Source organism: Rana temporaria, chromosome 8 (assembly GCF_905171775.1).
Source record: "Rana temporaria chromosome 8, aRanTem1.1, whole genome shotgun sequence".
NCBI lineage: Eukaryota > Metazoa > Chordata > Amphibia > Anura > Ranidae > Rana > Rana temporaria.
In genome coordinates, this window is record NC_053496.1 from 86,012,595 (window position 1) to 86,037,801 (window position 25,207).

Here is a 25,207-nt window from a genome sequence, read left to right on the forward strand (position 1 = left end):
ATTTTCATTTAGTGATCCAGCCAGCAAGCCTGTTGTTTTTCAAAAGCACATGCTTTTGAATGTATCAAGAATGTATCAGTTTACATGGCTGAGACAAAACCCAAATTTTACACTGACAGGGATGATTAAAATGATCAGCTTTTATTTATTCACGTGGAACCTTTCTCCTGAAAGGAAAAAACTGTTTGATGTAACGGATTACAAAGTATGAGCTGAAGTTTGGTTTCAATTTGTTAGTGTGTTTAAATCTGCTACTACATTTAACAGTACTCTTCCCCACTTTCCCTCCAGACTGACAATGCTGCTGTGCCTTCTGTACTTATTCATCCAGAGTTGTGTCTCACTAATACAGGAGGTATGTTACTGGCCAGATCACCAGGTGAAAACAGAGGGGAAATGCAGCCACCACGTCAAATGATTGGTTTTGGGTTTAGTACCACTTGAATCAGTAATTGTGGTTGAGTTATGAAGGCCTCAAGGAAAAAAATAAGCCTATCTTTAAATAAATTACAGTATAGAAGACAGTCACATATCTCCACTGCATTAACAATAACAGAGTCTCATTATATTGCCAATTAAAAAAACTTGGATGTGATGGCTGCATTCATTTTTTTGTTGTTTCCCCCCCCCCCCCACTATTTTACCTAGTGATCTGGCCAGTAAGTCTGTTCTTCAAAAGAACAAGCTCTCTTGCAGAAGGGATCAGTTACACAGATGAGAAACAACATTCAACACTGGTAGGTAGTGCTGCATTGGATCGCCATTGATTAGTAAACCGAACAAGTCAACGTGTTTGGATCGGCACACCACGCGATCCGCGGATTGAGCTCCGCTGCCTCGGCCATAGAAAAGGCTGCGGCTTCGGCCTAGCTCCCGATCGGCGGCCATCTTGGTACACCCATCGGCAGCCTAGGTATACAGTGGGGGAGATGTGGATATTACAGTGGGGGAGATGTGGACATTACAGTGGGGGGAGATGTGGACATTACAGTGGGGGGAGATGTGGACATTACAGTGGGGGGAGATGTGGACATTACAGTGGGGGGAGATGTGGACATTACAGTGGGGGGAGATGTGGACATTACAGTGGGGGGAGATGTGGACATTACAGTGGGGGGAGATGTGGACATTACAGTGGGGGGAGATGTGGACATTACAGTGGGGGGAGATGTGGACATTACAGTGGGGGGAGATGTGGACATTACAGTGGGGGGAGATGTGGATATTACAGTGGGGGGAGATGTGGATATTACAGTGGGGGGAGATGTGGACATTACAGTGGGGGGAGATGTGGACATTACAGTGGGGGGTAGATGTGGACATTACAGTGGGGGGAGATGTGGACATTACAGTGGGGGGAGATGTGGACATTACAGTGGGGGGAGATGTGGACATTACAGTGGGGGGAGATGTGGACATTACAGTGGGGGGAGATGTGGACATTACAGTGGGGGAGATGTGGACATTACAGTGGGGGAGATGTGGACATTACAGTGGGGGAGATGTGGACATTACAGTGGGGGGAGAGGTGTACATTACAGTGGGGGGAGATGTGGACATTACAGTGGGGGGAGATGTGGACATTACAGTGGGGGAGATGGATGTGGATATTACAGTGGGGGAGATGTGGACATTACAGTGGGGGAGATGGATGTGGATATTACAGTGGGGGAGATGTGGACATTACAGTGGGGAGATGTGGATATTACAGTGGGGAGATGTCTGTGGATATTACCGTGGGGGAGATGTGGATATTACAGTGGGGGAGATGCGAACATCACATTACAGTGGGGGAGATGTGGACATTACAGTGGGGGAGATGTGGACATTACAGTGGGGGAGATGTGGACATTACAGGGGGGAGATGTGGATACTACAGTGGGGAAGATGGGCTTGTAAACCCTCCTGTTTTTTCACCTTAATGCATCCTATGCATTAAGGTAAAAAAACTTCTGTCAGTTAGTGGCTCCCCAGCACCCCCATTTTACTCACCTGAGCTCTGAAATGTCCTACGCTGAGGATGCGCAGTCTCTCTGCCCGGGTTTCTTGGCTAGATTGATAGCAGCGCAGCCATTGGCTCCTGCTGCTGTCAATCAAATCCAATGACGCGGCCGCTGGGGGCAGGGCATTCGGCGGCTATGGACGCAGGAGCACACTCGCAAGGTAGAGCGCTTCTCCTAGGGGGTTATTTAATGCGGGGAGAAGCCACGTGAGCCGCCGAGGGACCCCAGAAGAGGACAATCGGGGCCAATCTGTGCAAAACTAACCGCACAGTGGAGGTAACTATGACATGTTTGTTATTTAAAAAAATCAAAATCAAACCTTTAGTATCACTTTAACTTCTCTCTGGTTATATTTTCATTTTTATTAAAAAAAGCAACAGCAAAACACAAACAGTGATGCCATCCATTCAAGAGTGAAAACTGGGATTTATTTGGACTTGCCATAAACATTGTTCAAATGTGTTTATTATTTATACTAATGACTGATACATAAAGTACAACTATTAACATGATGATTTTATCTCCAGTGGTTTTTCCCATGTTACTACAAGATCTGTGTATTTGAATGTCCTCTTTGTGTATTTATTTTTGAATAGTTGCTTTGGACATTAATTATTCTTTTGCTGTTTGTCTTGGTGTTGTCTTGTAGCGGTTTATTTATACAAAAGGCTAATAAAAAAAACCCTTACCTAAATGTGAATCTAATCTAAACTTTCACTTCAAAAGAAGATGTTCAGAGCAAGTATTTATTGATTTGGCATACGGCCAGACATAGCGCACTCTCCAGTCAACATTGAGAAGGCTGCCAGAGAATGACAAGATAGATGATTCTACTTACCAGGAAACTTTACAGCTTGGCAATAGATGATAAGGTCTGATAGTTCTGGCGCAATTTGTCTACTTTCTTTCTTGTTCTGAGGGAGATAAAACTCTTCATCCAGTTCCATATCATAGACCTATAGGTGCAATAAAACATACATGTCTGGTGATGGATTCACCCATTTAGTGTATATCAATTGAGGAAAAAACTATTATTTCATGCAAGTTTCATTGATAAGGGAAACTTCCCCAACGTACCAGTAGTCTTCTAATTTTACAGAGGTTTTTCTCAATCCCTGTCTTCAAGGCCATGGCTTCATGGCATCAAAAGAGGCAGCAAACGTATGTCCTAAATGAATAAAGTCTGTCTAGAGAAGCTTGACATAGTTTCCTAGCTCTAGTGATAATCCTTACCTTTGCAAAATAAGTGATGTATTGAAAATGTAACCATTGGGGAAGTTGGGTTGGGGCATAGTGTACACAAATGTACTTGTTAATGTCATCATATGTGGTGACCATCAATTATCAACTTTGTGTATATACACCCTTACATATATTCTGGAAGCATTATTTAAATGCAACAATGCTGCTACAGCCAAAGTCACAAATAAAGGGCAGAAAGATTATTACAGGGATTTGTCTTCTTTGGCCCCTTTTGTTAACACAGAGACATAAACAGATACCCATTGCCTCACTCTGTGCCTCAACAGCTAAAAACAATGATTTTTGTACTCACCATATAATCCTTTTCTTGAAATTGAGAGACACAGGGTTCAGAGACAATCAGATTATATTTCCACTTTTAGGAGAATTTGGACACTGGCAAACAAAACAGTGACCGGCCATGTATGACCCCTCCCACTCCCAACGTGCCTCAGTTTTGCAGCAAATAGTACAAAGAGTAGGCCATAAGCACAGTAGGATGTGGCCTGTTTGTTTTTCTTCCTTCATTAAGGGCACAGTGTTCTGTTTCAAGCATCGGTTGTACCTGTGACAAGCTTCTTGTAGACCCAGTCTCTAAGGATGTATGCAGCAGGTTGAATGATGACTTTAACAGACAGTTTACTCAATGAATAAAGACTCCAGAGGTGTTTTCCAATGCTTCTTTATGCTTCAAGGTAACACAAGGATATGAACATAGAGGCTTTTTCATAGGTACATTTCCAATGAAGTTACACAGCTCCCACACTCTGCAGACTTTCAAAGCAACTAAAGCAAAATGGAGTTTTGAGCAGGAAATGGAGGGTGGGAACAACCAAACTAGCCAGAACAGCAGGGGGTAAGGATCATACCAAATAACATAGTAACATAACATGTAATAACAACTGCTAGACAGTAAAAGCTGCGTGACAGCACACTCCCCGCCTGGTATCGTGAGATACCACTATACTCTACATTGTTTTCTTTTAACATACTATTAACATTGCATACAGTAACATGCTATCTAGCCTTCTCAAGTCTATAAGCTAGCTATATTATAGGTCTTAAGTGGCTCCTTCACATAACACTAATCAGAATTTTTGGAAGCAGGCATTATTAGGACTGTCTCTGTGACTGGTCTCAGGAAGGTTTTTGAAGCCCCATCCTTAACGATCATGACTTCCACATTTCGGACTCTTCCATCATCACTGTTGATGGCCTTTGTAATATGTCCAACTGGCCATTGGATACGGTGAGCTTGCTGGTCTTTTAGCAGGTTTGACTTATTTAGTCGTCCACCGACTCGAAGCATGCCTTCATTGTCGATTATTGGGTTCAGTTTAAGTAGTGGGCTACTCTTTGAGACTGGCCTATTGCCTCTCAAGCATTTAATCTCTTCTGCAAAGACTTCTTCTTGCACAAGACGTATGACGAATAATTCTGCGTTCTCATACTCTAACGCATTGGGTGACTCCTTGCAAGTGTGCCATCCATGACAAGACGATGTCTGATTGGGCTTGTGGAAAGTCTGGGCAATATGTCTCAATCTTGCTATAGTCTTGACCAATCTTTTCCAAGAAGAGAAACGTTCAAAGCATCTAGCTTCCAAGTTTCTTCTTGAGCAGATGTAACTCAATGTTATCACTTCAGGGCGGATTTCAGGATCAGCATCTGGATCCACCAGGTGGAAATCGATATCTTCTGTTGAGTTTGTAGAAGACTGGTCCAATAAAAACTTGGGTCCTGAAAACCAAATGGTTTGCATGTGGACAACTGCTGGCACTGACCTCGTTGCAATGTCTGCGGGATTCAAACATAGTTCCATTGTTCAGGTCTACTGACTTTTCTTATTCGTTCTACCCTGTTAGCCATGTACACATAGAACCTCCTTACGCTGTTGCATATGTAGCCAAGTACGACATTGCTGTCAGTGTAGTACTTAACCTGATAAATTTCAGCGTCCATTTCATTTTGCAGGAATTCTGCGACTTCGACGGCTAGGGTTGCGCCACACAGTTCTAATCTTGGAATAATGTGAGCAGGTTTTGGAGCTAACTTGGCTCTTCCTAGTAGAAAACTGACATAGGATCTCCCGGAGGGATCTATGATCTTGAGATAGGCCACAGCCGCTATAGCCTCGGTAGATGCATCGCAAAAGACGTGAATCTCTTTCCTCAGACTTCTTGAAGTTGAAGTGGGTGAATAGCAGTGCGGGATATTAAGTTCTTTCAGTACTTTCATGGAGTTTCTCCATTTCTCCCATTTAGGCAGCAGGTCTACTGGCAGAGGGGTGTCCCAATCTGTCACTCGCTCAGTAAGCTGGCGAAGTATAGATCTCCCTTGGACGGTAACTGGAGTCACAAAGCCTAGGGGATCGTAAAGGCTATCAACAGTTGACAGGACTTCTCGTCTGGTGAATGGCTTCTTGGAGTCAGATACCTGAAAGGTGAATGTGTCTGAAGTTATATTCCAGAGAAGACCGAGACTCCTTTGAGTGGGTAGGGCATCTACTCCCAAGTCCAAATCCTTCAAATCCTTAGCATGATCTTTTGGATTGAAAGACCTCATTACTTCACTGCTATTAGATGCAATTTTATGGAGCCTTAAGTTAGCAGTCGACAGGAGCTGTTGAGCTCTTTTTATCAGATTGACGGCTTCTTCAGGTGTTGAAAAGGATTTTATGCCATTGTCCACATAAAAATCTCTTTTAATGAATTGCCTGGTGTCAGATCCGAATTCCTTTTCACCTTCCTGCGCTGTTCTTCTCAGTCCATAAGTTGCCACAGCAGGAGATGGACTATTTCCAAAGACATGGACTCTCATGCGATAATCTATCACCTGATCATTAATGTTATTGTTGCGGTGCTACAAGAACCTGAGATAATTTCTGTGGTCCTCTTTGACTATGAAACAGTGGAACATCTGTTGGACGTCAACTGTCACGGCAATTGGTTCCTTCCTGAACCGCATCAACACTCCTACAAGGTTGTTCATTAGATTTGGACCAGTTAGAACGTTATTTAAAGAGGTTCCCTTGGAACTGAGCGCTTGAGTCAAAGACTATTCTGATTTGCCCCAGTTTACGAGGATGGTAGACTCCAAAGGATGGAAGGTACCAGCATTCTTCACCTTCCTTAAGGTCTGGTGCTGGTTCAGTGTGAAGGTTATCTAAAATCTTCTGCATAAATGCTAGAAAATGCTCTTGCATCTCAGGTTTGTTACAGAGAGTTTTCTTAAGGGGAGCAAATCTGGTTAAAGCTTGTCCTCGATTGTTAGGGGGAGTAAGTCCTGGTACTCGGAAGGGAAATGGAGCTACCCAACTGTTGGAATTGTCCTTGAAGAACTCTTCATCCATAATCTTGATGAACTCCTTGTCTTCGACTGAAGGGGCAATCTTGTTGTCATCGCAAGTAGTCTGGTACACTGAATCACCAAGGTCCTTCTGAGAAGTGAGCTTGCATTTTATACCTTGGAGTGCTTGATATGGAACTTCATTTTTAAAATCAAGTCTTTCCTTCACATAATAATGCAATGGACATTTCATCGACCGATAGGCAACATTGGTTTTGTAGGAAGCTACATCCAAGAGCTTGTGAGATTGATCTAAACAGACTTCTCCTATTATCACCCATCCAAGATCAAGTTTCTGGACCTGAGGAGCATCGTCTGGACCGTTACATAACTCTTATTTTATGGACTCTAGGAACGTCTCTCCCTAGTAGAATCAAAATCTTAACACCCTTGTTAAGTGGTGGAATGTAGTCAGCAATGTGGCTTAAATGGGGGTGATGACGTGCAGCCTCTGGTGTGGGGATTTCTTCTCTGTTGTTCGGTAGCTGATCACATTCGATTAGAGTTGGAAGAGGAAACTCTATGTCCTCATATTCTGAAGCCACTATGAAGCCATGGGCTCTTCTTCCAGAAGTATTGATCTTTCCTGCACATGTCTGCAAGGTATAGGACCAGGCCTCTCCATGAATGTTGAATAAGTCGAAGAATTCTGTACTGGCCAATGAGCGATTGCTCTGATCATCGAGTATGGCATACATTTTTATTGAATTTTGTGGGCATCCTTCAGGAAAAACCCTTACAAGACATATCTTGCTACAAGACTTACTATGAAGGCCTTCTCCACATACCTCTGTACACCTTGTGGTTACAGGGTTGGCATGTTGCTCAGTTCTCTCCCCGCCATCATCTGATGTAGGCTTGGGGTTGCTGCCGGGTGAAGGTTTCCTTTTGAACAGGTCTGAATGAAGAGCGTCCACGTGTTTGGCACTGTTACACAGAGAACATCTGATGGCGATCTTACAGTCTCTTGCTAAATGATCGGAGGATGCACAACACTTGAAACAGATATTACGCTCTTTGAGAAATGACTTGCGTTCTTCAATAGGCTTGTCCTTAAATGCACGGCATTTGGAGAGAGAATGTGGCGCATTATGGATAGGACACTGTTGATTGAGATTGCTTGCCTTAATGCCTGTAGCCAAGATGTTGGATGCTATCTCGGTCTTCCTCACGGCAATAGGATGCTTTAAATCCTTAAATTTACTGTTGGTTGCAATACCCCTTGAAGTTGTTAAAGGAATGGTGGTGGTATCTGGATAGAAGAAGCTTGGGTCGTTTTTGGATTTTGCAACCTTCCGGGCGAAATCTGCAAAGTAAGAAAAAGGAGGGAAGGAAACATGATATTCATACTTATATTTTGATCCTATACTAGTCCACTTTCCCTGAAGATGACTAGGCAACCTTGCTACAATAGGATTTACGCCCTGAGCAGTGTCTAAATAGCTTAGACCTGGTAAACTAGGATCTAACTTAGCAATTTCAAATTCATGAAGGAGGTCACCTAACTCTCTAAGATTATGATTGTCCTTAACAGAGATCTTAGGAAAGTCGTTTAGTCTCTGGAATAAGGCAGATTCAATGACTTTGGGACTCCCATAGTCTTGTTCTAGACGTTCCCAGGCAGCATCAAGGCCTGCTTTAAAGTTATAGATGTAAACAGATTTAAGTCTCTTTACTTGTTCTGAAGATTGTCACCCCAAATACTTTATTAGTAAGTCGAGTTCTGATTGAGGTTGAACGCCCAAGTTCTTGATTACCGCCTTAAATGTAGATCTCCAACTCCTGTAGTTCTCTGGGCAGTTATCAAATCTAGACAGTCCAGTTGTAATCAATTCTCGTAGAGCCATACACTTGCTGAGCTCCGCAGCATCGATGCTTTCAGTTTTTATAGCCACGGGGGATACTGATGGTGCGCCGACTTGGACCATGGTTGGTATCTGATGTTGGCTGGTAGGTGGAGCGAAAGGTGTTGCAGATGGGTTCAATCTAGGTAAGGGTCTGACGTCTGAAGGTCTCTGAGCGTTTGAAGTTGAAGAGAGCTGTATCACAGGGGTCAGAGTTCATCCTGTAGTCTTTTGCTGTACCCTTGTAATCTCTATTCACATAGGGTTGCGGTGGCACGTGAGCCGCGTAGGTTGACTCACTTAATTTTGTGACATGCGGTAGTTGCGGAGTGTCTCTGTTAGCAGGTGCGTCTAGTTGACCAGCTTGATTTTGCGACACGTTGCCTTCTGGTCCACTTACTGGATGATTATGAGAAAAATCTCCAACTGTAGGTGGGACTGTAATGTCGTGGTTCTGGCTTAAGACGAACTGTAGGGTCCTTTCAACGGGGTCTTGACAAGCAGCCAAGCTGGGACAAGCTGCTCCTTCTTCTTCCAATAGGGCTTGTTCCAAGACAGATAATTCCGCTAAGGCTACTTCCTTTTCTTTACTCTTCTGAAGGATTTCTAGTTGAGCCTCTGTTTCTGCTTGAATGCGTTTAGCTTCTGCTTTGATGGCTGCTTCTCTTTCAGAGCAGGCGGCTTGAACCTGGGCTGCTGCGACCTTCTGGCGAGCTTTGACTATTTGGTCGCTCAGTGTTGACCTTATAGAGCAGGACCGCAGTGACTTAGAAGAGGATTTATGATAGGAGCGGGCAGATCTAGATGATTTTCCTGAGTGTCTGGAAGAAGCAGATTTACAGGATGTAGTTTCATGTAGCTGTGCTAATCTACCTTCTATCTGTGCCTTTGCTTCAAGATATGTGCTATGCCTCTGCTGGTCAGTAGAAGTAAAGTCTTTTAATTCCACTGCGGCTTCCTCTATGCTGTAATGTGACAATAGGGAATAGTACTTCTCAGAAAGTCTTTTATAATTCTCAAATGCCTTCTTAACCCTTGAGAGAGCAGTGTTCAATTGCTCAGGATTGTTGCTAGTTTGATTAGTGGTTGTTATACAACTTAAAGTCTTATGCCATAATGCAGTCAGGTTACTAGATGTTTCTTCCTTACTTGCTTCATAAACCCCCCTTGCCTTCAAGGATGGATGAGGGGCTCTGGCAGGACGAGCATAATGAAGTAAGGAGTCTGCTTTATCTTGGTTAAATGCAGGCAACTCTGTGGGATCTCTGTCAGACATAATGGCCCAGATTCAAGAAGCACTTGCGCCCGCGCAACCATAGTTGCGCGGCGCAAGTGCTTACTTGCTCCGGTGTAACGAGTGCTCCTGATTCAGGAACCTCGTTACACCGAATGCAGCCTAGGATGTGATAAACATAAGCCTCCTTATGCCTTCACATCCCAGGCTGCATTCTTGCGTTGGCCGCTAGGGGGCGCGGCCTTTGTGATCGGCGTGTAGTATGCAAATTGCATACTACCACCGATTCACAAAAGTTGCGCGGGCCCTGCCTACAGAAGGTACGGAGTTTACGTACGGCGCCTTTAGCATAAGGCTGCTCCTGCTAATAGCAGGCGCAGCCAATGCTAAAGTATAGCTGCGCCTCCCGCTCGCGACGTTCAAATTTAACGTCGTTTACGTAAGTGAACCGTGAATGGCGCTGGACGCCATTCACGTTCACTTACAAGAAAATGACGTCCTTGCGACGTCATTTGCCGCAATGCACGTCGGGAAAGTTTCCCGACGGAGCATGCGCTGTTCGCTCGGCGCGGGAGTGCGCCTAATTTAAATGATTCCCGCCCCCGGCGGGAACATTTATATTAGGCAGCCTTGAGCCCGGCTGCTTAGCATATTGCCCGCGCAATTTACGGAGCAACTGCTCCGTGAATCGCGGGCAAAGCGCAATATTTGCGTGGGCGCAGAGAAAAAAATTTGCTCTTTGCCCACGCAAATATTGCGCGATTCTACTTGAATCTGGGCCAATGACAAGTGCTGTAGTTTTGGTGTCTTTTTAGAAATCTGCCAGAGCTGAGCTATGTGGGTAATAACTTCTGTTATTAAGCAGATTTAACTGAGGAGCTGGATGTTTGTGACAGCTAGTGCTGCCACTGGTTCAGACTGGATAGCTCAGCTCAGTGCACAGTTCAAAAGGTACTTATTACTCCCCAAAAGGCAAAACTTGTTTAAGCTGGCATTACTAGAGAAGTGGGTCTACAGCACGGACCAAAAATCCCTGGCAGTGAAGTCTTTAACAGTTATGGAGCATTGAGTAGGATGCTGGCTTCATACACAGAGTAATGCTTCTGGTGGCTGCAGCAGTGACACACAGGCCTAACTCTCAGTGCACAGCCTGAAGATGGGTTTCTGTCTTTGGTGTTTGTTCTTCACACACAAAATATGGGACGACGCTCTCGAGGCCGCAGACGAAGGAGAATCTTGTCTTCTGGTTCTGTTGGAGCGCAGCCTTCGACACAGTAGACCACAAGCTTTTATTGGCTCGGCTAGCTGAAGTAGCCAGAGTCGCAGAAGGCGATTTATCTTGGTTCTCCCCTTTTTTGGAAAACCGATCGAAAATAGTGAAGTTAGGACCTTTCACTTCTGAGAAACGCACATTATCGTGCGGAGTCCCTCAAGGATCCCCCCTGTCGCCGGTGTTATTCAACATCTATCTTCGCCCTCTTTTTGAGATTATTAGCAGTCAAAAACGGCTCTATCACTCATATGCAGACGACACGCAACTATATTTCCGCATTTGCAATAAAAAGGATCATCACCTCAATCTAGAGACATGCCTCTCTTTGATAGAGGACTGGATGACAAAGAGTTATCTTAAACTCAACGAAGAGAAAACAGAACTTCTCCTGTTTCACGCCAAGTGTATGAATCAACCTACAACAACTTGGACCCCCCGCCCATTCTGGGCAAAATCATCACCCCCAGCGCCAAAGTCAAAAGTCTCGGGGTCATCTTTGACTCTCACATGACATTGGACGCACAAATAGGGTCAGTAGTCAGCGAATCTCACCATCTGCTTCGCCTACTACGCAGACTTACTCCTTTTATTCCCAAGGAAGACATAGCGGTCGTGGTGGGAGCTATTGTAAACTCAAGATTGGACTATGCAAATGCCCTTTACCTCGGACTCCCCAAGTACCAAATCGCTCGTCTACAAGTCGTTCAAAATACGTCCGCTAGACTTGTGACTGGGAAAAAACCTTGGGAATCAATCTCACCTTCACTGAGAACCCTTCACTGGTTACCAGCAAAAGACAGAATCACTTTTAAAGCACTCTGTCTAACGCATAGATGTATCTATGGGAACGCTCCCCATTATCTATGCGAAAAAATAAAAGCTCATAATCCCAATCGCGTTCTGCGATCCACCAATCAAAATTTCCTCCAGATACCCAAAGCTAGATACAAGTCCAAAGGAGAAAGGAGATTTGCGGTCCAAGGGCCTAGACTATGGAACGCTTTACCAACCAGCATTCGGTTGGAGGAGAACCACTTAGCATTCAGGAGAAAGATCAAGACTCATCTCTTTTGATACCAAAGGAGACAGGAACAACAAGCGCCCAGAGGCGATTAAGTTTGCATGTGCTGCGCTATATAAGTTTTCATTCATTCATTCACACACACACACACACACACACGTGGTTACCCATGTTTCTGAAGCTGCAGAGATAGCTATGTGATGGATTCTTCTGGAAATTTACTGTTCTGTTTCAAGCATCGGTTGTACCTATGACAAGCTTCTTGTAGACCCAGCCTGTAAGGATGTATGCAGCAGGTTGAATGATGACTTTAACAGACAGTTTACTCAATGAATAAAGACTCCAGAGGTGTTTTCCAATGCTTCTTTATGCTTCAAGGTAACAAGGATATGAACATAGAGGCTTTTTCATAGGTACATTTCCAATGAAGTTACACAGCTCCCACACTCTGCAGACTTTCAAAGCAACTAAAGCAAAATGGAGTTTAGAGCAGGAAATGGAGGATGGGAACAACCAAACTAGCCAGAACGGCAGGGGGGGTAAGGATCATACCAAATAACATAGTAACATAACATGTAATAACAACTGCTAGACAGTAAAAGCTGCACACACAGAATTCAGAAACAATTGGAACATCCAAAATAAATCCAACTGAGGAACAAAATAACCTATTCTGGAACGCTCACCCGCAATGTACTGCGTCTGGGCGGCCTTCACAGGCACAGCAACCTATCTGTACGTGCCCCCACCCACTGTGATAAGCTGTGTCGGAACACAGCCCAGATCTCTGTGTTGACAAACAACACAGGGCTCTTTTCACACTTGTTAGGCACACAGTTAACCCTTTGATGTTAACCCCTTCCCAGCCAGTGTTATTAGTACAGTGACAGTATATAGCATTAGAAATGATCACTGTATTAGTGTCACTGGTGATGTCAGTGGCAGTTAGTTCCCACCCAGTGTCAGTTAGGGCCTGATTGTCTACCGCACTATCACAGTCCCACTATAAGTCGCTAATCACCTCCATTACAAGCATAATTTTTTTTTTAAATCCAGTATATATACCATAGTTTGTAGGCACTATAACTTTCATGCAAACCAATCAATATACACTTTACTGGGATTTTTGTTACCAAAGACATGTAGTAGACATTTGGTCTAAATGTATGAAGAGATATGGGGCTAGATTCAGGTAGGGGGACGTAATTTTGTGCGGGCATAGCGTATCCTATTTATGCTACGCCTCCGCAACTTAGACGGGCAAGTGCAGTACTCACAAAGCACTTGCTCCGTAAGTTGGGGCGGCGTAGCGTAAATCAGCCGGTGTAAGCGCGCCAAATTCAAATTGAGAAGAGGTGGGCGTGTTTTATGTAAATAAAACATGACCCCACGTAAATGACGTCTTTAACGAACGGCGCATGCACCGTTCGTGAAAGAATCCCGCCGCAAATCGTCAAGGCTTTCAACGTGGACGTCATTTACGCAAAGCCCTATTTGCAAACGACTTACGCAAACAGCGTAAAATTTTCAAAATTCGACGCGGGAACGAAGTCCATACTTAACATTGTGTACGCCTCATAATAGCAGTAGCAACCTTACGCCAAAAAAAGCCTAACGTAACGTAGCGTATCTACCTAATTAGCATATTCCTCGCGTAAATCGACGGAAGCGCCACCTAGCGGCCAGTGTAAATATGCACCCTAAGATACGACGGCGTAGGAGACTTACGCCGCTCGTATCTTAGCCTAATTTAAGCGTATCTGGTTTCCAGAATACGCTTAAATTTACGACGGCGTAGATTCAGTTACGAAGGCGTATCTACTGATACGCCGGCGTAACTCTACGTGAATCTAGCCCATGATTTTTAAAACATTTTTTATTGGATATGTTTTCTATCAGAAAGTATAAAATATAATTTTCAAAATATTCAGTCTTTTTTGTCGTTTATATAACAACATTTTATTCAAAAAGTGGTGATCAAATTCCACCAAAAGAAATCTCTAAGGCTCGATTCACATCTATGCATGTTGCTTTTGAGCAATTCTGTAGTGCTTTTTGTGGTTCTTGCATGTTTTTGGACACGCATTTTTATCCAAATTTTGCCGCGACTTGCGTTTTTTTTTTTACATTGTATTATTATTATACACGATTTGTTTAGCGCAGCACTTTACAATGTATAGGGGGGACAACACAATTACAGTACAGTTCAATACAAAAGGTACGGGAGGGCCCTGCATGTAGAGCTTACATTCTAAAGAGAGGGGGGGTGGTACAAAAGGTAATAGCTGCAGAGAACGAATTTGATGGGGGTGGCTCGTCGACAGTTGTTAGCTGCAGCTATGAGAGAACACAGTGAGTGCTCAGTACCAATCAGGAAAGAAAGGGGCTGGTAAATAACATATATACTGGCCCCATCCCCCAGTCTCCTAAAACATCCCCCTGTGTGTCCGCGGCAGCAGCTGGCAGGAGAGGAGGGGAGGGAAACCAACATCGCTGCCTGGGAAGGGGGCAGGGAATACACGGGAGGAGGGGGGTCCAGGCAGCAGGGGGAATCTGCGCTGCATGGGTTTATTAGCGTTTGCCCAGACACACCCTGTGCGCGTGCCCACGTTTGTTATATCTGCTTATTATTGTCAGAAATTCAGAGCTGTATTGTGCACACTTATTTCCCAAATCAAAGACAGGTAGCTTAGTCAGTTAGCATAGTCAGTGCACCATTAGGGACCAGTGCTGTGGACAGTTGTCAGGGAAGAGGGGGGATCATTGCATGGAATTAACCACTTTTCTACTGGGGTGATTTTTAACTTTTTTTTTTTTTTACTTACTTTATTATAATCTACTTTTTAACACTTTTTTATTTTGTTTTTCCATGACCTTAATTGCTGTCATAAGTGGGCTAACAAGACCCCTATGTGATAGATTGGGCAGGTGGAAAGTCTTGATGGAGACATCAGGGGTCTATTAGATGACCCTTCTGCTCTTCACTGCAGCTAATTAAGCACATATCATGCTTGATTAGCTGCTATGCTGGCTACAGTAGACGTAATACATGTCGTTTGATGTACAGGGAAGCACTTTCAGAGCCCCATAAAAGAGATTGGATCTCCTTTAACCGGAAAGTCCATCACCAGCTCTAAAAATCCATACCAAGTTCAGAGCTGCAGTAACAGCTTGCTTTAGCCCCTTGAATACTAGGATGTTGGTAAATGTTGGTAAATGTACCTTGGCAGTTTTCTTGTGAAAAAAAAATGTACCTTGGCAGACAATTGGGTTAACTTTTAACCCTAATTTCCTAGCAATGGAATATAAATTGTACTGCACAGTACATAGAAAGGGGTTATTTGAAACACTGAATGTACAGCACAACATTCTGAGTGAGACAGAGCTGAATAAGGAATGTACAGTATAGTATACAAAATTAGGTGGTGTGGGATGTACAGCATGGTATACAAAAAATTCACAATATCACATCCAAAATTAGGCAGTGCGGAATACAAAATGTACAGTATGGTGTACATAATGAGGCAATGTTGAATAGGAAATGTTCAGCATGGCATATAGAATGAGGTGCTGTAGAATAAGGAACCTACAGATAGGCACATGGAGTAAGGCGGTGTAGAATAGGGAGAATATAGAATGAGGCATTGCGGAAAAGGACATGCAGTATAGTATACAAAATGAGGTGTGGGGGAATGTACAATGATTGAAGCAATATGAAACAATGAATTTAAAGCAAAGTTAGAAAAGGAACAAAAAATGTCTGTAATAGCAGTTATTTTAATACTTCAGCTTTCTGCTTCTGCTGCTCAGTGCCCTGCTCTGTCCACCTCTCTACTGTGGCTTGCAGGCCAAATGCAAGTGAAAGATGCAGCCCCCTTTAGGCCCCCCATCAGCAGAACCTGCACATGCTGTGACAGCTCGTCCAAATGCTGCTGTCACTTTTAAACACAGAGTCGGCAGAGTAAGTATTCTGCTATTAATGTCCTCTGCTATGCAAGAGATGATGCATCTGTCACAGCCACACAGCAAGTGTGTAGTAGATGATTTCCTCTGCCAGCTCTATGTTTAGAAATGACAGCAACCATCAAGTGAGCTGTCACAGCATGCTAATTTGTTGGGTCTGGATGCTCAATTTAACTGCAGAGGTGTTCACTGCACCTTATCCCTGCAGACTCAATCGGGCCCCATGCGGTCCAGGCCCCACAGCATTAATGGACGGCTATGGTGGTAGTCCTGCCACTGGTCCGCATAAACTGAATTTTTGCCAGATCAACAGGTATTTTTCTGTTCTTGTAGGGTCTTTAAAGGGATAAAACACAGACAATGTGCATGTATTGCTGAGATGTACTGTTTTTTTTTTTTTTTTTTTTTTTGACATGAGATAAACTTTAAACATATAAATAAAGTGCAGCGCCAATGTGAAGTCCACAACAAAGTGGGTTTAAACTAATGTGCAAAAAAAAAGGGGATGAGACCATTAAAAGGGTATATGGAATACCCACTCAATGTGACACCACACTGTAAAGCGATACTGTGGGTATCTGAACAACACCCAGCTGCACTTTATTTATATATTTATCACAGTACTTCCTTTTGTTGTGTTGGCTGCCCACTTTTCTAGTTATTTAGGATAAGCGCAATATACTTATTACCGTATATAAACTTTAAACAGGTTGTAAATGCTGAAGTTTTTTTTTTACCTTAAAGCATTTTTAGCTTCAAGGTAACAAAACTTTGATTGCCAGCACCCAACCCCCCCCCCCCCCACCCCAAATCCTTCCCTTAGCCTGATCTAGAGCTATCGCTGTGCTCTCTCCCTCCTCACTGGACTAATTGCCTCCTGCTGCTGTCAATCAAATCCAGTGTTAAAGTGGGGGTTCACCGGAAATTTTTTTTTTAACATTACATTCAGCCGAGTTGTCCTAATGACAATCGGCTGTTTTTTTTTTATTTTATCCCCGTACATACCGTATTTTCACCACCGCTTCCGGGTATGTCTTCTGCGGGACTGGGCGTTCCTACTTGATTGACAGGCTTCCGACCGTCGCATACAGCGCGTCACGAGTTGTAGAAAGAAGCCAGACTGCGAGTCGGCTCTATACGGCGCCTGCGCACCGACGTTCGGCTTCTTTCGGCAACTCGTGACGCGCAGTATGCGATGGTCGGAAGCCTGTCAATCAAGTAGGAACGCCCAGTCCCGCAGAAGACATGCCCGGAAGCGGCGGTGAAAATACGGTATGTACGGGGATAAAATAAAAAAACAGCCGATTGTCAGGACAACACGGCTGAATGTAATGTTAAAAGATGTTTTTTTGGGTGAACCTCCGCTTTAAGGGAGCTATAGACCAATAAAGCGTGGCTCGGGAGGATAGAGCCTGCATGTGTGCCACCATAAGAAGCATTTTCCTGTGGTGGCTCACGGATAAGAGGAGGAACCCAGAGCATTGGTATGGGACCCCAGAAGAAGAGGATCAGGGCTGCTCTGTGCAGTATCATTGCAAAGAGCAGTTAAGTGTGACATGTTTGTTATTTTAAAAAATTTACTTTACAATCATAACAGAACTGGTTTAAAGGGCTGGATTTTTTTTTTCCTTTGAAAGCTTTAACTAAAATGAAGCATATAACTGTTATTTATTAATCTGACAAATAATTACCTTTCCTTTGTTTATAACACTGTTGCCATCAGTCTTCTTGATCCGCTTGGATACCTCCTCATTATACTCAAATTGTAGTTTGTCACCGCATGGTTTGCTTTCAGGACGATCATCCAGAATATTATCTGTAATTATATGAATGAGAAGATAAGAACAGCAATTCTCTTGACTGATCAAAACACAGCACATACAGTATAATTAGTCTTCTAGGTTTAAAAAAAAAAAAAATATCTAGACACTGTCACAATTTTTTTTTTTGAGCACTGGTCATATAAAAGCCACAAATGTAATATAAAATATATTTTCCTTGTATATTAGAGAACCACATTAAATGCAGACTAATGATGGTAAGAGATTACATTTGGGGGATATACAGAAATTATTTAATTCTTTGTTATGATATTAAACCTGACCATAAGGCTTGATTCACACACGAATGTGGCTCACAGCAGGGATCCGGTGCATCCCAGTTCACCGATTTAGGTCTATAGAGAGCCCGTCAAAATCTCCTGCCATTGCGAATTGGATGCGGACAACCCGAATCCAATTCACAATAGTATGAACCCAGCCTAAACAAACCTGGGTGCCTGACACTTCTTATTTTCAGCAGTATGCAGCCTGACCTACAACAGATCTGTCCACCCCTCGTAATGACTGGATGTGACAGATAACGGATACCTAGCACATTGCAGGTGCAAAATGTAGCATACACGTGAAAACTGAATAGGTTGCATGAAAGCAGCACACATGCAAAGATAATGAAAGCCACTCAACAGCACAGCAGACATTGATGAGGTAAGCTGGAGCTAGCCCACTCCAGTTATCCTAGGTTTGCACAACTAGTGTATACACACAGGTTTTTTTTTCCGTTCAACCAAACAACTGATAGATCCCCACATCAACACAAACTATATAGATGCATGGATCTCTGTTCTATTGTATTCTGACAGCCATGATGATCACATGCTTGTTTTCCAGCATGACTGGCAGAAGCTGGTCATTAAACTGGCTTCTGTTGAACAGACAGCAGTACACACTGACCAAAATGTGTCTGCTTCCTCCTGAACCAGACACATTTTGGTACGTATGTAACATACATTAGTCACAGAAAAAAAGTTCAATAGCTAAATTATCAGTAAAAGTTGGCTAAATTGGGAGGATCAGGTAGACACTAATGCTGCGTACACACGATGAGTCCATCTGATGAGAACGGACAGATGGACCGTTTTCATCGGTTAACCGATGAAGCCGACTGATAATCCGTCGCACCTACACACCATCGGTTAAAAAAACGATCGTGTTAGAACGCAGTGACATAAAACACAACGGCGTGCTGAAAAAAATGAAGTTCGATGCTTCCAAGCATGCGTCGACTTGATTCTGAGCATGCGTGGATTTTTAACCGATGGACGTGCCTACTAACGATCGTTTTTTTCTATCGGTTAGGAATCCATCGGTTCAATTTAAAACAAGTTGGCATTTTTTTAACCGATGGCGCCCACACACGATCGGTTTTGACCGATGAAAACGGTCCATCAGACCATTCTCATCGGTTTAACCGATCGTGTGTACACGGCAATAGATGTCTTTAAGATATCACAGACCTATTTTTCTATATATGAGATATGTTGTCCAAAGCAATAGTTCTGCACTGCACAAAGGCACACAGGGCTGAAAAATATTAGTGTGCCAGTCAGTACAAGTGGTTTTCTGTGGACAAATTGATTACAAAACCTCACAAACTTTTGTAAAAAGAAACTATGACCTACATGACCTTTTAACAGTTTTGTTGGCAATATTTTTTAATGCAATCAGCTCAATGTAAAGCTTTATATTTATGTACATAGGGCATCCATATTTTCTCAGCTTTGTAGTGCTGCACCACAAATGTGCTTCATTCTTTTCTTACTCAATGCAGTCATGAAGGAGGGATCTAAAAAATGTCCTGATATACACAAGAAAATCAAAAGGAACTTTTCTAAATCTAAAATTATTTTTTTTTAAATATGAAACAGCAAGGGCATAATGTAAATGTGACACTTTAAATCGATACTAAAGTTTCATTTTTTTCCTTTGTTATTTTTAAACATGTTATACTTACCTGCTCTGTGCAGTGTTTTTGCACATAGCGTCCTAAATTCTCCTCTTATCGGGTCCCTCGCCAGCACTCCTGGGCCCTCCCTTCCAAGCAGCTTGCTATGTGGGTACTCAAGCCGAGCTGCAGCTCTGTGTGTCCATTTAGACCGGAGCCATGGTTCGGTCCTGCCCCCGCTCTCTTCTCATTGGCTAACTTACTTTAAATGACAGAAGCGGGAGCCAATGGTGACCCTGCTGTGTTTCAGCCAATCAGGAGTGAGAGTCTGAGGCACTTGTGCACATCGCTGGATCGAGATGGGGCTCGGTTAAGTATTAGGGGGGTTGCTGCACACAGAAGGTTTATTATCTTAATAATGCATTAAGATAAAAAAAACTTTTGCCTTTACAACCACTTTAAATTAAAAATGTTCCATTAACTTAAAATGTACAGCTTATTTCCTTTAAAATGCATGATTACTTTTAGTACACTTCTCCAATGTCCCTGCTTATTACTAAAGCGGTCAACAAACCACTGCCAGCTAGGAACACAAGAAAGCCAAAGGATTAGGTCCATGCAATAGCAAGAGCAATTGCAATGTCAATAGCTAATGCAATAGAGCCAGCAGGCAAATACAACTTGTTTTTACACCATATATGAATTGCAATCAGATGCAAAAACAACACAAATTAGATAGGGCCAAAACAGTTAATATACAATTGTACTCATAAGTTTACATACCCTGGCAGAATTTATGATTTCTTGGCTAGATTCAGAGAATATGAATGATAACACAAAAAAATTCTTTCACTCATGGTTAGTGTTCGGCTGAAGCCATTTATTATCAATCAACCGTGTTTACTCTTTTTAAATCATAATGGCAACAGAAACTACCCAAATGACCCTGATCAAAAGTTTACATGCCCTGGTGATTTTGGCCTGATAACATGCACAGAAGTTGACAAAGGGGTTTGAATCGCTATTAAAGGTAATCATCCCCACCTGTGATCTGTTTTCTTGTAATTAATGTGTGTGTATAAAAGGTCAATGCGTTTCTGGACTCCTGACAGACCCTTGCATCTTTCATCCAGTGCTACACTAACGTTTCTGGATCCTGAGTCATGGGGATAGCAAAATAATTGTCAAAGGATCTGCGGGAAAAGGTAGTTGAACTGTATAAAACAGGAAAGGGATATAAAAAGATATTCAAGGAATTGAGAATGCCAATCAGCAGTGTTTAAACTCTAATCAAGAAGTGGAAAATTAGGGATTCTGTTGAAACCAAACCATGGTTAGGTAGACCAACTAAAATTTCAGCCACAACTGCCAGGAAAATTGTTCGGGATGCAAAGAAAACCCCACAAATAACTTCAGGTGAAATACAGGACTCTGAAAACATGTGGTGTGGCTGTTTCAAGATGCACAATAAGGAGGCACTTGAAGAAAGATGGGCTGCATGGTCGAGTCGCCAGAAGAAAGCCATTACTATGCAAATGCCACAAAGTATCCTGCTTACAATACGCCAAACAACACAGAGACAAGCCTCAAACCTTCTGGCACAAAGTCATTTGGAGTGATAAGACCAAAATTAAGCTTTTTGGCCACAACCATAAATGCTTCATTTGGAGAGGAGTCAACAAGGCCTATGATGAAAGGCACACCATTCCGACTGTGAAACACGGAGGTGGATCGCTGATGTTTTGGGGATGTGTGAGCTACAAAGGCACAGGAAATTTGTTCAAAATTGATGGCAAGATGAATGCAGTATGCTATCAAAAAATACTGGAGGAACATTTGCATTTATCAGCCAGGAAGCTGCGGATGGGAAGTACTTGGACATTCCCACATGGCAATGATCCAAAACACAGTCCAAGTCAACCTGTCATTGACTACAGCAGAATAAAGTGGAGGTTCTGGAGTGGCCATCTCAGTCTCCTTACCTCAATATCATTGAGCCACTCTGGGGAGATCTCAAACAAGCAATTCATGCAAGACAGCCCAATAATTTACAGGAACTGGAGGCTTTTTGCCAAGAGGAATGGGCAGCTTTACCATCTGAGAAGATAAAGAGTCTCATCTACAAATACCACAAAAGACTTCAAGCTGTCATTGATGTTAACGGGGGCAATACACGGTATTAAGAACTAGCATATATAAACTTTCGATAGAGATAATTTGGGTAGTTTCTGTTGCCATTATGAGCAAACATGATTGATTGATAATAAATGGCTTCAGCCAAACACTAACCATGAGTGAAAGAAAAAATTGTGTTATCCATATTCTCTGAAAAATGGCCAAGAAATCATAAATTCTGCCAGGGTATGTAAACTTATGAGCACAACTATAATTATTTTGCATTGCAATAAAGTTTACCATCCCCATAAAAATATCCATATTTTGTGGTAGCACCATAGATAAATTATTAAAAGCCAAGTTTATCTTTGGAATATGTTACATTTGCATTTAGGGTATAACATGTAATATGTTCCAGCACCCCCCTCCCTGTGACAGTGGACAGGGGCTCTTCTTCCACGTACCTGCTGTCACATTTAAAATTGGTGCCACTGTGTGGCACTCCATATGCACAGCAATGTTATCCATCTACAGTGATCTGTGAATAAAACAATGTGGCAGACAGCCTGTAGTTCTCAATGGGCTACGAGTATGCTGCTCAGCACACTTGTAATCCATTCACAAGTTCTCCAGCTTTCTAACAAGAAAACCTGTACAGAGGTACAGGCAGAAAGTTGGAGGACATGTCTGCAGGAGCCTGACATTGCACATGCGATCCACTGATCATGGGTGCAATGCTTTGTAGCCCCCTGCAGGGTAAAAATAATAAATGCAATTTTTGTTTCTGCAAAAATATGTGCATTTATTATTTTCCCTTACACAATTTCAGAGCTCCATGAGTGATTTTGGGTTATGCAACGATAACTGAAAACATGTACTGCTATCAAAACATGAAGAACACAATGAAAAACACTAACACTTCCTACAAAAATTCTCAAACAGTGGAACCTTGGATTACGAGCATAATCCGTTCCAGGAGAATGCTCGTAATCCAAAGTGCTCGCATATAAAAACGAGTTTCCCCATTGAAGTCAATGGAAACTAAAAGAATTTGTTTTGAAGTCAATCCGTATTGACTTCAATGGCATGCAATACCGCATGCGGCCAGAGGCAGGGGGTACTGGAGAGCCTCGGAAATGTCCAAAAAGGCCAGAGGACACTTCGGCCGACCTCGGAAAGACTTAATTAGACTTAATTTGCCGAGGTCAGCTGAGCTGTCCTCGGGCCTTTTAATGCATTTCCGAATGGCGCCGATCGGCTGCGATCAGCGATGTTCGGCTCTGCTCGGCCCTGGCGCCCCCCACCTCAGGCCAAATTCAGTACTGCAAGCCCCATTAGCTTTAATTCTTCTCGTTTCGCGAGATAACACTCGCAAACTGAGTCAGAATTATTTTAAAAAAGTTGCTCGTCTTTCAAAAAGCTCTTTAACGAAGTTAGTCGTAAACCGAGGTTCCACTGTAATATGTAATAATCTAACATTTCTCCTGCTAAAAAACAAGTTCAGCAATACAGACCTGGCATGCATCACATAACCAAGCAACAGTGCACCATCCTATTGCTGGTGTTACATTTATCACTGTGCTTCCTGGGCCGTGAAATGCAGTAAAAAAAATATGAAGTGATGCTATAGCCCAAGTATCAAAACATTATTAATATACACCAGAAATGTAAGCACATATGCACAAGGCAACAAGTGTATTTCTGTGAACAGAGCACTTAATTAACAGGAGATGAGTGGTATAAATCCATGCAGTTAGAACATCCATTGAAATGGCTTTTACCTTCCTGGCTGTTAGGCGCAGGGGAAGCATTAAGGACATCAGCTACAGGAAAAGAGTCAAACAAGCAATCAGAGAAGGAAATGTTGAATAAATAGGCAATACAAGTCATTATGATTCAGTAATTGACAGGATAAAAGAAAAAATGATGGCTGGAAGCGGTTATCTGTTGCATATGTATAGATATTGTAGAATAAATCTCTATGAGAATACAGTACAAGTTGTGGTTCATGCAGTGCCATTAGTATATTAGTATTGAAATGTATAATGTGTTTATATTATTGCCTTTTAAGTGCCAATAACACATTTAGAAATCAAATGTGATTTTGCTACTAAATAAAGTATTATTCTTAACAGGTATACACACAGTTTTTTTTTGTTTTTTTTTACATATTACCTATATAGAGTGACTGCTGTAAATAAAGCAACTTGATATAAAGGAGGATTCACTAAACAGGTTAGTTCCACTACTAAGATATACCATCAAGTCAGTTTGCACAAAATAAGACCTTGTAAATAAAGCTGCATACCATCTGAAAGGGATTCATAGTCATAGTCATAATCATCTTCATCATCCTCCTCTTCTTCATTTGTAGTGCTGGTGTTCAAGACCTGGGTACCATTGCTGGCCTGTGCTTGCATGTTGGCAAGCTGATGAGCCTACAATGATTTAAAACGTGTAAAACAAATATTTGTATGCATTAATGTCTCAAGTATTGTATAATACAATGATATACATTAACTTCTCACATTTTTACAATTAAATAAAGCTTTTATACTAACCATGCAATCTTTTTCCTGATGTCAATTGAGGGACACAATTAGACATTAGAAATCCTTGAATAGTCTGTTATACTGCCGCCTACAGGATGTTGGGATACTGACACATAAAGACATAAGCCAACCACTGTATGATCCTACTGCTAACCGCCATGTTTCAGTTTTGTAAGCATGCAGTACAACAGCCCTCAAAATTTCCACTCGCCTGCTAGCATTTGGCGAGTGGATTTAAGCTGGGGGCGAGTGATAACAGTTCTGCATGACCAACAGTCCAATCTGTGCCTACACTTAGAGTCACGCTGCGATTGGCGGCCGAAGAGGAAAGGTGCGTGCCCAGGAAAAGTAGTCGGGTGAGGCGCACACATGCAGAGCAGTACACAGGTGCTCTCCTTACAATTCTCGTTAAGCCATGGGACCTGATAGTATGACCTCTCTGAGCCTGGCTTCCCAACCTGACCAATGTAGCTGGAGAGCAGAGAGCAGGAAGGAACAAGTGAGCTGGAGGACTGCGATTATCACCACTCTGGGTGTCCCAGGTAGACTGCCTACTGCGCTCACCAAGAGTTGCCCTGACAAGAGAGCGGCAGTATGCTGTGCGGTGTCAGTGTGCGCTGTGTTGTGGTGTCAATGGCTATGCAGGTGTGTGAATCTCGGTGCTGGATTGTACTCCCTCCCGCTGTGCTGCAGCTCCTCTCCTTACTGCCCGACAATGAAAGGGGGAAGTGGGGACATGCAAGTGTGGAGCCGCGCACAGGGGCTCCTGATTATGAGAGTGGGTAGAATAGGAGAGGGAGAGAGAGAGGATGATGGATGGGGGTTGCAGAGGAGACAGCAAGAGAATGGGGGAAAAGACCTGGTTCTAGAGAGAAGGCAGAGGAGGAGG

The 25,207-nt window shown here is 42.9% G+C and overlaps 1 protein-coding gene across 5 annotated transcripts in view; it reads right to left on the reverse strand.

Moving 5' to 3' along the window:
* PLCE1 (phospholipase C epsilon 1) overlaps nucleotides 1-25,207 on the reverse strand; it is a 509,323-nt gene that overhangs the window by 84,322 nt on the left and 399,794 nt on the right. For 3 of the 5 annotated variants that reach the window (XM_040362141.1, XM_040362144.1, XM_040362143.1), the window contains 4 exons: nucleotides 24,075-24,204; nucleotides 23,548-23,589; nucleotides 17,620-17,744; nucleotides 2,842-2,959 (listed from right to left, as the gene is read on the reverse strand). In XM_040362141.1, coding sequence (XP_040218075.1) covers nucleotides 2,842-2,959; nucleotides 17,620-17,744; nucleotides 23,548-23,589; nucleotides 24,075-24,204 — 415 coding nt within the window. The remainder of the gene's footprint in view (nucleotides 1-2,841; nucleotides 2,960-17,619; nucleotides 17,745-23,547; nucleotides 23,590-24,074; nucleotides 24,205-25,207) is intronic. The other 2 variants (XM_040362142.1, XM_040362145.1) reach the window with 1 other exon arrangement.